The 12,526-nt window shown below is 40.1% G+C and overlaps 1 protein-coding gene across 1 annotated transcript in view; it reads left to right on the top strand.

Moving 5' to 3' along the window:
• The first annotated feature begins 428 nt into the window (after positions 1-428).
• The window catches only part of srpk2 (SRSF protein kinase 2), a 41,431-nt gene continuing 29,333 nt past the window's right edge, over positions 429-12,526 (top strand). The window contains 2 exon segments of the mRNA XM_088995908.1: positions 429-489; positions 492-612. Coding sequence (XP_088852034.1) covers positions 429-489; positions 492-612 — 182 coding nt within the window.

Here is a 12,526-nt window from a genome sequence, read left to right as displayed (position 1 = left end):
TTTGTAAACATTAACGTGAAATTTTGTGGGGCTTGTAATGTTGAAAAAGCAAATACAATTATTAAATGTTGCACGATACTTTTATTTGTTCCCTTATGAAGGCGAATTGTGTTAATTCAACATTCTGTTTGCGTTTCAAGCACCCTGAAAATCCACAATCGCCCCCGAATCATACTGGAGTTGAGTTGTTGGGTGCAATTCCCATTTTGACCCACAGAGGGAGCCAAGAAGGGGTGAAAAAAAAGCACAGTGTGGATGTAATAGTGTGCGTGTCTGTGCTGGTTGCTTCTACCCAGAGAGAAAGAGGAAGAAAACCATGATCTCCAGGAAAGGTGAGTTGATCTTCCGCAAAGCCTCTCAACTCCAGCTTGACCGCTACCTCGTTTCTTTGCGGTTGAATTTGCGCACAATCGAACCGGATGTGGCGGATGCCTCGGTTTGACGTGTGTTCTTTCCTTTCCCTTCTCATTCCCCCCTTGCTTGCTTGCACCCGTTCCCCTCGAATTTGGACGTCGCTCATGCCCTGCTCGGTGTCATCCCACTAGTGTTGGTTATGCAGTCCAGGAAGAAGAGGCCGAAGGCGAAGAAGGAAAAGCCGGCTCATCATCGAAGGTAAGCAAGGGGGTGGAGGGATGTGGGGTAACGTTTGAGTCTATCCGTCCGACGTGACGTTCGTCTACACGACACCACGCGCACCTTTGGTTGCCGCAAATAAGTTGCGATTGGCTTGATGCACTCTGCAGCTGTGCATTTTGGAGCAGAATTTTGAAAGACGAAAGCTTTATTTACAAATAATCGACATGTCAACGTTGGTGCTCAGTCTGTGTTCTTCTGGTGTGGAGAACGTTATCAATGTCTGCAGTGGATGTGTAAAGTGCATGCAAATTGCAGCGTGTGTATGCGCGTGTGCGTGGAGTGAGTAGGGGCCCTTTCATAGCGGGGTGGGTTTGGCGTGACGTCACTCTGTGACGCCGACAGGAAGCGATGTTTTCGGTCATACTTTTCACAATATCAACCGCTTTTAAAGAAAGTGGACGCTGTGAGCTATGACAGCATTGAATGGCACTAAACTGTCTACCAATTGTAATTAATCCAAGTCGCCATGTTTGGTCTGCAATTTAATTCAATTTGTCTTTACTGCTTTTAGATTACTCCCTAATATAACGTCCCACCGGATCGTTTGCCGTGCGTGTGTTTTGTCCTCGTTGCCATGGAAACAGGTTCTCTAGTAGACCGGAAATACCTCAGCGAGCCAAAGTCAGTCGTCTTTGTACTGTACTTGCTAGTCGGGACAGGTTATTACGTCTTTTTTAAATGTATGTTTTTTCATCACACTTTCGTTGTTGGTTCGGTGGATGTAAGGTGACTTGCAACCTTCATTGAAAAAAAAACTCGAAACAACACGAGTGTGGTCTTTTTGGTGCAATTTCCATGGCAGCCCATGAAGGACGCCAGCTAGCTGGCCAATGGAGCATGACAGATCCCATTCTTGACTGAAGAGTAAAGCTTCCGGTTGAAATCAAATGAATGAAAACACCACAGCGTATAAAATCATTTTTAAATGATTCTACTCTTCTTGGAATCAAGCAACAACGATATTTTGTACAAATGTTTGTAATATGCAGTATGTAATGTGGGTCATCCGTTTGGCGAACACTTTATTGTCAAGTCGCTCAGTGATTGGCCAAACAGTAGGAAGCACAAAGCTACTTCCTTGTAATTGGCCAATCACCGAGCGTGATTGGATGGGAGAATTTTGGAGCGAGCGGCTAGCAGGTAGCAAGATTTTGGGTAGGAAGCATTTATGTTCTTTTTCATTGGATTTCAATTGTAATTACCACGGGAAAATGTTTAATAAATCCCAGAGTGCCACAAAATAATGTTTTGTGTTGTTACGCTTCTGTAATGGTGGCTGCAGGAACATTTTTAAAAGTTCCCCTCGTCTTTGTCGAATCGTATACGCTGTGTAATATGCAGCTTATTGTTTTATTGATTGGACCTCCGTGCATTTAAATATGAATTCTCTTATTAGTAACGATGAATGTGTTTAAATGTATAAATCGGACGAGGAGGGAGGGGTATATTGGGGAAATCAATATTAGAACTTTAGTTCGTTTTGTTTGCATTACCCCTTCTAACCGTTAGGGGGCAGCAGTACGCTGTAGATCGCAAGTCAAACTCACTGAATAAGACCTATGAAAAATACTTCATAAATAGCGTGTGAGCCCTCCATAATTTCACACTGTGGACCTATTTATTTATTTTTGGGAGGGGTGTGCAATGATGTGCGGCGTGTAACCAAACTCCTGTGTTGTGGCATCCATCTTGAGCAAGGTAATGAGTAGTACTCACTCAGCAGGTGAAGCTATCATGACTCTAACCCGGGAACCCCCCCCCCCCCTCACCCCAGTGTGCCATAAAATGCTGCTGCTGCTGTTGTCTGCAAGCAAAATGATGACTAACATTTGTCAACAGATGAGGACATTATGTATATCTTTCCTGTCACTGCAGACAATGCAATTCTCTACACAAAGGGCTGGATTGATGACTCAAGGGCCCGAGTTCGATTTCTTCCCTCGTTTGACGTGCACACTTGAGGCGCTCTTGAGCAAGCTTAGTATTTACTCACGTTGATGGTTTCTGGCAGTCAAGTGGAGAGAAGTAGCTCGTTGTTGAAAGAAAAATGCAAGTGAAACAGTGGCTTTAATACCAATATATTAGCATTTTTTTGTGTTTTTACAAATTATATTTCAACATAAGAATAACCAAGAAATATGTCACACAGCATAACTCAACTGGAGCATTTTTTTTACAGGAGTTTGTCATTTATTACTTGAACTGTGTCATCTTTTCATTCGTTTCAAACTAGTTCGTCGTTACTCTTAAAATAGCTTGAAAAACAAAACAATACCCAATTAATGTAACATGAAATATGACATCCTGTGTCCAAACGTGAGGCACCAAAACCTGTCTGGCTTCCAACATGATAGCATAACACTCCCGCATACCTAGGCTTATGAACTTAATTGGTTCCCAGACAGAGTGTCTAAGGCAAAAAGTGTGTATCCCAAAAAATAATTTCCCATAAGAAACCATTAAAATGAGAATAATCCGTTCTCCATAAAACATAATTTTCTACTTTCTCATTTTCTAAACCTTAGAACTACACAAAAAAATACCTTATTTCATGTATAATAAATGTGCTATGGTATTATAATTAAAGAAATAAACTACCGTATAATAAAATCATTTTATTTACCTTTGTGATGGTCGTGGATGGCTTGATGGAATGGAGTGGCCGCTTTCCTCAGCATAAAACTTGATGAGGAACGTAGCCTTCTTCTTTCACCATCTTGAGGAATGATCCCTTGTAGGTTCTTTCTCTGTGATAATTTTATCTAGTTCCTCATCAATTGTGTTTTGTTTAGCTGGGTTGATAGCTTTTTGCATGGAGTGTACAGATGGCTTGTTGCGAGTTGTTTGTGGAGCCTGATTGATGGGATATTTTAACCTTGCAGTCTACACGCTGCCTTTGAAGTATCAAAGTTGAAAATCTCACTGTCGTCTCTGCCTGTCTCTTTAATGTTTAATCCCCCGCCTCCCCTCACTGCTGCGTTCTTGACCAATCACGTGGCTTTAACCGAAGACTGGGGGCGGGGAATAGAGGACAAAAGGTAAAATTTTCATAAATTTCATGTCCGTAAACTGAAAAGTTTGCAAGCCAAGGGGTTTGTAAACCGAGGTATGACTTTAGTAGTTTAGTCAGCCAATGATTCCTTCCTGTTTTGATCCTCTATTCAAAAGCTGTGCTGATCTCCAATCCAAAACAATGCATTGCCGCCGCCATCTTTGGGCATCTGTAAGCTATGGCAAAGGCGCACGTCGGAATCATGATGCTTTGCCCCTCGTATCCTTCCGTTTTTCTATTTGAACACACGCCACGACTCCTACCCCGTGTGCGTGTGTTGCGCTTTTGTGTAAACGAATCTTTTCCCACTTGAGGGCAGTGTGCAGTAATTGGAGATTACAGCTGCTGACATGAGCACATCCAGCCTCACAGGAGCGAAAAGAGCAATGCCCTGACCACTGTTTGTCTTGTTTTGATTCGTTGCATCGTTGTGTGTCCAGAATTGTGTGTGCGCGTGTGTGCACATCCTGCCCTGCTAGCATCCACCAGTCTGTATAGAAAAGTAGGCCGCTTAAAGATAGCTCGCGGCAGCCTCAATACTGGCTCCGAAAATAATATTTCTGCTCATGAGTGTCATCCTCTCTCCCTTTCTCCAGCCCCTCCCCCTCTTGTCTTTCGTCATCTTGAAATTTGCACGTGGGTGTTCATGTGTGTGTATGTGTGCGTTTTAAACAGGATGGGGTACATGTTTTCTGAAATGTCGTTTTCCCTCATGGGAATTCTCGCTGAGCAACCGTGTCCCTAAACGCCCCGCATTCAACTCCCTGCCCTGACTTGACCCAGAAAATGCTTTACATGGATGCTGTTCACCAACACATGTTATGGGAGGCTATACAAATATATGCAGTCTATATAAAAAAAGAGAGGGGAGGGCAACCTTTGGAGGTAGACCCCCCAAAAAATGTGGGGTGTCCACTGGCTGCATATTTATCTATTTGTTTTTATGATATTTTAATTGTATTTTAATTTTTTTTGTTTATGTTTATTTTGATTATCTAATATGCTTATTTTACTTATTTTTTTGTTTATGTTTATTTTGATTATCTAATATACTTTATGTATTTTAATTTTAATTTTGAATGTGTAATTTTGAATTTGAAATATTTAATTTTAGAATTTTAATTTGAATGTGAATTTATGTATTTATTTTATTTTTATATTGACAATTTTAATTTTGATTTTAATTGTGATTGTGATTTTGAATTTGATTTTGATTTTGAATTTAAGGTTTAATTTAATTTTGAATTTCGTCTTTCTCGATTTAAATTTTAATTTTAAATTTAATTTTGAATTTAATTTTAAATTTGAATTTAAGTTTATTTTTGAATGTAGTTTTAATTTTGAATTTAAAAATAAACTTAAATTCATTCATTTTGAATTTTAAAATTTCATTATGAATTTTAGGATTTTTAATTTTAGAATTTTATTTGAATTTGGAATATTATTTTAAGTTGGATATTTTTATTTTGAATTTAATTTTGATTTGTAATTTAATTTTAATTTGTAATTTAATTTTAATTTTGAATTTAATTTTAACATAATTTTGAATTTAATTTCAATTTGAATTTTGAATTTTAATTTAATTTTTAATTTTAGAATTTAATTTTGAATTTTAGAATTTCATTTTTCATTTATTTCTTTTATTTTTATATTATTAATTTTGAATTTGAAATTCGTAATTTTAGAATGTTTAATTTTAGAATTTCAATTTTAATTTTAATTTATTTTATTTTTATATTATTAATTTTAATTAACTTGAATTTTTTATTTATTTTACATTTTTAATTGTATTATATTGTTTTATTTTGTATTTTATTGCATTCCCCCTTAATTTTGGGTTGCTCACATAATCACTTAAAGATGTTTATTTACTCAACAACAGAATACAAGGTGACTTTTAGGTGTATGATGTTGAATGTGTGAAAGGAAGAGGGCTTTGAACCAAAAAAATATAGATATATTCTGTGTTCATTATTGCGATTAACATGCCGGCGACCAATCCCGGATATGTAGCCCGCCTGTGACCCCATAGTCAGCCGATCCGCCTCCCCTATGATCAAGTGCTCACTGAAATGATTCCAACGTCTTCATCAGTGACGTAAAACCCAAAAAGTGGGTGCGTAAAAATAGATATGGAGAAGAACCCCTCCCCCCCCCGCCGCTAGCCCCCCAAAGGCACAAGTGTTCCTCTTGTGTTAAAGAGCCGACGTGTTCTCGTAGTCGTTGGCCCACGTGAGCGCAGAATGAAGATAATAGTTTGGCTCAGAAGACACCATGTCGCCCTTTCATGTGCGACATGGATGTCGTTGCTTCGAGGCTGGAAATGTTTGTTTCCATCGTTGGCACTTTATGAAATGAAAACAAAAGAAAAATCAGTTTGACACTCAAGCATTCGCTTCCAAATGGAAAATGGGTGACAAATAAATTGTTAATTGGCGACCTACTTGCTGCTTTTTTGTCAAAAACCTCTGACATGCTAAACTAATTTCTGTAGCGCAGCGTGTGTTTATTAGCTACGGCGGTAGAGTTTGCGCACATTTTCGTGTGGTACAGTCATACCTTGGCTAATGAACTTAATTGGTTCCCAGACAGAGTGTGTCAGGTGAAAAGTGTGTATCCCAAAAATTAATTTCCCATAGGAAACCATTAAAATGAGAATAATGCGTTCCCCGGTCCCCATAAAACATAATTTTCTACTAAATAAGCCTTAAAACGACACAAAATATATCTTATTGTATGTATAATAAATGTGCTATTGTATTATAATTACAGAAATAAACTGGACTGTATAATAAAGTCGTTTTATTTACCATTGTGATGGTCGTTGATGTAGTTGCCTGTTGACGATATCCGAATGAAGTTGCCGTGCTTTCTTGTTGCAGCTGCTTTTCGTGAATCCAAATTAACAGACGGTTTTCAATTTCTTCTATTGTCTGAGACCGAGACAGTGTGTAAGGCGAAAAGTGTGTATCCCAAAAATTAATTTTCCATAGGAAACCATTAAAATGAGAATAATCAATTCCCAGGTCCCCATAAAACATAATTTTGTACTTTCTAATTTTGTAAGCCTTAAATCTAGACAAAATATACCTTATTTTATGCACAATAAATGTGCTATGGTATTCTAATTAAAGAAATAAACACTTGATGAGGAACGTAGCCTTCTTCTTTCACCATCACCACTGATTGTTATTATTATTATGATTATTATTGTTTTTATGTTACTTCCGGGTTGAGTGAACCCTGGCACGTGTGGCTGCCGCTGCTCACCCGCAGAAAAAAATATCCTGTGACTGTAAAGTGCCCTTGAGAGTTTTGAAAGGCACATATCAATGAAATGTATTATTATTATTATAAAACGCATACGTTGGCAGGAATGCTTTTCGAGGCATGCTAATCGTGTTTTTGCTAAATGTTGATCGTCGCACAGCTACGGGCCTTCCCATGATGCACTTGGTATGCCAGATGACGCTCAGGACCCCCCCCCCTCCCACAAACATACACTAACATCAAAATGCATCGGTGAACCCATATTTTAATATTGAGGTCAGACGAATGCATGGAGACACCCCCCACCCCCCCACCACCACCACCACCACCGCCGCCACATACACTCAATAATATGGCACGCCCTCTGGCTACCTCACTGTGAGCGGATCACTCATGTGAAAGTGCACCCATTTGCCTAGAAAATCAAGCTTTAAAAAAAGGGGGGCAGCAATCAAGATGAGATTGTCGGAAAAGGCATGACGGGGGGGTTGTATGTGTGTCGCGTTGCCCAGAGATACCGGAAATCGTAATAAGGCAATTGGGAGAGAGGCCGAGACGAGTGAGTGAGGTAGGGGGGGCGTGACTAAATTCGGGGTGGAGTAAGAGGAGGGGTGAAGTGGAAAAAAAATCAACAAAATACAGTTAGTTCCCTGTTGCTGTCACAAGGCGACACCCCTCCGCTTGAACGCGCAGTGGAATGTTCCGGCGGGCTCTGGGCTCTGTTGTTGTGCAGAGCGGCAGAAGGCCCGACGCTGGCTCGGCAGAGGTATCGTTTAGCACCGCCACGCAGGCGGCCGGGTGGGTGGCTTGGCAGGCATGCGACGAGTCCTCCACCGCCGTCTTTTTTAAGGGGGTGGGGGTGAGGGGGGGGGGGGTCCTCTTTTTTTTCTCCATCGGCCAGCCGGATTAGGGGGTGAGGCGGAGGAATAGTTTGAGGAGATACAATTCAGAAAAGGTGGTCCTGACATCTTCGGCACATTTGCTGTTTTTTTTGGGGGGCGACCTCCATCATTCTTGGAGAAATAGGACAGTGGAAGGAGTGAAGGAGGGGAGAGACATTCATTCTCTCCTCTCCTTTCACTCAGACTCACATCAGCAAGATCCAAACACCAAGAGGAAAACAACCCCCCCCCACCCACCAGATCCCCCAAAAAAGGCACTTCCCCTGTTCGCTTCTGGTCCCCTTCGGCCAGTGAGCGGCTAACACGCTCCGCTCATGTCAGTGAACTCGGAGAAATCCTCGTCCCCGGAAAGGTAACGTCGTCATCCTCCAATATCCTTCCCTCTCTCTCTCTTCGTTCTTCTGCTCCGTTTGTCCGCCAGCATGTCCTCCTCAATGTTTCCGTGTGAGCACCTTGCATTCTTCATTCAGGCCTGCTGGCTTGACTCGTCTGCTCGGTTTTATATCATTGTCTGGGTCAAAGTATTACACACACACACACACACACACATATACACGCATTCATGCACACGCACACACACACACATACACGCATTCATGCACAATGCAGTGGCGCATGGCGTTGACGAAATGGAGCATCCTTATACGACGGATGCAGAGCTTTGTCTCGCTCAAATGCGCATAATACTCATACCAAGCGTCCATTTTCTAAATGTCCCTGTTCAGGGTCAAGGGGTGCTGGAAGTCTTTCGCGGTTGATTTGGATGGATGGGGGTGGGGGGTGGGGGTACACCTTGGCGATCACATGGCCGCCGTCGCGGTACTGTAAAGCCAGAACTGGACCTTTCATTGCTAGGGGTCGGTGTAATCGCCACCGAACCTGTAGTTTGTGTTTTTGTAAACATTCAAAAGACTCTCGGTTGCCTTCATAGACTGCAACGGAGTGTCCGAAGACCATTTTAACTCATTCAGGGATTGAAAATATGACGTAGAGTGCCATCTTGAATTTGTTAAAGTGTTGTTTTTTCATGCTTGGGTGTTGATAAAGCGCTGGCTTTAGCCTCTGGCAATGTTTTTTCTTTCCTACAAGGGGGCAGCATTTCCCCTTTTTCCATGTTTGCGCTTTGTTCCAGCTTCATATGTTGTTAAAGCGCTATACAAGCCAATATGTATGTATTGCATTGTATTTTGTACCACCGCCTTCATTTCAAGGTCAGATAACTCTAGACCCATATTTAGGAATTAGCTTTTTTTTGTAATGAAAGAAGAGAGTACAGTGATACCTCAGCTTACGAATTTAATTCCCAGAAAGTGTGTGTAAGGCGAAACGTGTGTCTTCCAAACATTAATTTCCAATTGGAAACCATTAAAAACGAGAATAATCCATTTCCAGGTCCCCATACAACATAATTTTCGATTAAATAAGCCTTAAAAGTACACAAAATATCTTATTTTATGTATAATAAATGTGCTATTGTATTGTAATTAAAGAAATAAACTACTGTATAATAAAGTCATTTTATTTACCTTTGTGATGGTCGTTAATGTAGTTGCCTCTTGATGATATCCGAGTGAAGATGCTGCGCTTTCTCGGCAATAATATCCTCACTCACACTGTCCCTTGCTAGCTACTTTTAGTTAATCCAAATCAACAGAAGTTTTTCAACCTCGTCTGTTGCCTGAGACCGTTGCTTAGACAACACAGAAACACCCTGAGCCACACGTAGCAATGGTCGACTTAGCATACTGGTACTGGGACGTCACACAAACGCACACCTCGATTGTGTTTCTCGATGATCTCCTTCTGATTAATTTTCTTTTGTGTACTCTTTGACTGAACACTAGCCTGTGGTGGGGTCTTTTTCGGTCCCAAAAAAAGCAAAAGTATACACTCGATAGCAAACCATGTATGCCACGCCTGCACTCAGAGAAAGGGGGTGTGGAAAAGTAGTCCGGCAGCCATAGTGGCGCTGTTCGGCAGTGTGGTTTGGTGTTCTTCCGCCGAAAACTAATCCGCCAGCCATTCTGGCGCTCCGTGTGTTTCCCGAAAAGTAGTTCGTATGCCAAGATTATATTCTTGCGAATTTAATGTTCGTAAGTGTTTGTAAGCCAAGGTATCACTGTATAAGGTTTTTTACACTGCATTGAATGTGTCTGTAGTCCTAAAACTCAATAGTGTGTGGGTCCTGGAATTCGAGTGACAATGACAAAAACCCTAGAACTGCAGTGGACACATTTTTGCACATTGTCTGGCAGTGAATGAGTAAAAAATGTCTCATTCGATGAGTCTGTTTTAGTCCTTAGTCATATCAGCCGCACCGTGAAAAGACGCTAGGCTAGGTTCATGGATAACAGTCATGTTGACATAGCACATGTGGTCATTTCTGACACCAAAGACACTTTTGAATATTTAATGAGCACAGTTGCATGTATGTTTTGGTTAGAAAAAAAAAGTAATGAAGGCCATGGTGTCCATCGGTGAGCCGAGTTGATGCATTCGGACAGTAAAACACAAACGCGTTGGGGCAACTACAACAGTTACGCACAAAGTGCCCTCGGAGGGAGAGCGGACACATTGCTCAGCAAGACTGTCAACACGGGTCAGCGTGAGCACGGACGAAGGGGGTTAAGGGGTGGTCTCGTCCATTTCCACGCGGCCCTACGTGAACGCCGACAACGCGAATTTGTCTCCTTTTAAAGGACAACCGACACCATTTTTTTTTTTGTTTCCTAACGACATCAGAAAAACGTTTTATAGCATCTAAAATACCCAAAACACACAGGCTGATATGTTTCGTCAAATACAAAACACCAATAAAAATGACTTAAAATGTCCCAAAACTGCCACAAAATGAGCCCGGAACTGGGTAGATTCAGAAAGTCCCGCCCCCTTGTTCGTGACGTCACTATTGGTCACACACACTGCCTCGTTCCAGAATCAAAACAATGGCTTCAGAGAGTTCAGATTCAGAGAAGATGCTTTCTTGTTACTCATCCAGTTATGAATATGATTCAAATAGTTCTGAAGAGGAAAGCATACATGTTTTCAATCGATTGAATAATTTATTCCCTGTCATTTTGAGGCAACATTGAGGGGAAATTTCTGATAAATTCCTTATATGGAGCTTGGAAGCCCTCTTCTGGCGGCTTTTGGGTGCAACACGAGGTCCCCAGACCAAACATTACAGCAAAATACATTAACGTTATGGAAGGACCGCTACAATGCGTCTTTTTTTTTTGGTAAGGGGCGTTCCTTTTGTGATGTCACGTACGGACTCGTCACCAACTCAAAAGCAAGACTTCCTGAATATTCAGAGCGAGTCTTAAAACATAAAATATAGCTATATGCTGTGGAATCTTATTAAAATACGCTCAGTAGAAGTCATTTGAAGCCATTTTACAAATTATGGACACAACTTGTCCGGAGACGTCGGTTGTCCTTTAATGGGATCATTCATTTATCAGGGCGTTTTTCTCTCTCCCGCCGGGTGATACAAACAAGGTTGTATTTTATTTTTAAGGTCTTTTGATTAAATTGCTACTCTTTCCAATCAAGCTGAAGGGATGAAAGGCTAAAAGACGAATCAATCTGCCACAACCCCCCCCAAAAAAAAATGTTATTGTGGTACAAAGAGCGATGGAGCAAATAATTAATAATAATAATAATAATAATAATAATAATACACTTCATTTTAAGCGCCTTTCAAAACTCTCAAGGTCACTTTACAGTCACAGGATCAGTTTTTCCCTACTACCGCTGCTCACCCACAAAAAAAACAACATTTTTTGTTCGTATTCTGTGGCTGTAAAGTGTCATTGAGAGCTTTGAAAGGCGCTTATAAGTTGAATGTATTATTATTTATTTATATTTTGACCTTTCACTGTGACAAAAGTACCACAAATGTGATTTTTTAATGCACTATTTGTTTATTTGCATGCGACACGGGCTTTTTTTTTTTTTTGCATGGCCCTTGTTAGTTAGTGATTATTAGGTGGCGTGTTTTCAGAGCGGTAGGGTTGCAAGTCGATGCGTCGCACAGCATGTAGTCTTGTATCTATTGGAGGTCCGTTGTGTGTGTGTGTTTGTTCGTCAATTGAGCCTGTATTGATCGGTGTGACCTGGCCTATGCGTAAACCAAAGCGCGGCCTATTTGGTTTTATTTATAGAATTCCGCAACATGGCTCACTTCTTATTTGAATGAAGACATTGATGATTTGACATTTCGCCCAGAAAAAATAAAATAACAAAGATGGGAAAAAGATGGGAAAGTATCATCATCAGACTTCACACGAACATTTATTTATTTATTTATTTATTTATTTATTTGTGTTATTTATGTTTGTATTTACCCATTTATTTATTTGTTATTCATTTATATCTGTATGCATTTATTTATCTATTTAGTTATTTGGGTATTTATTTTTTTATTTCCCCATTTATTTGTTTATTCATGTATTAGTGTATGCATTTAATTATTTATTTATTTGGTTATTTTTTTTATTTTTTACAAATTCTTTAATTTGTTTGTTTATTCATTTCTAGGTGTATGCATTCATTTATCTATTTACGTATTTAGTTCGTTATTTACTTGGTTATTCATTTTTTATTTACCCATTTATTTTTTTTATTTGTGTATATACTTATTTATTTAGTTATTTATTTGGGT

The sequence above is a fragment of the Hippocampus bargibanti genome, linkage group LG05, assembly GCF_051943395.1.
Source record: "Hippocampus bargibanti isolate YZ-2025 linkage group LG05, ASM5194339v1, whole genome shotgun sequence".
NCBI classification, from domain to species: domain Eukaryota; kingdom Metazoa; phylum Chordata; class Actinopteri; order Syngnathiformes; family Syngnathidae; genus Hippocampus; species Hippocampus bargibanti.
The sequence above is the reverse complement of the archived record's forward strand: the minus strand, read 5'-3'. Positions and strand labels throughout refer to the sequence as shown.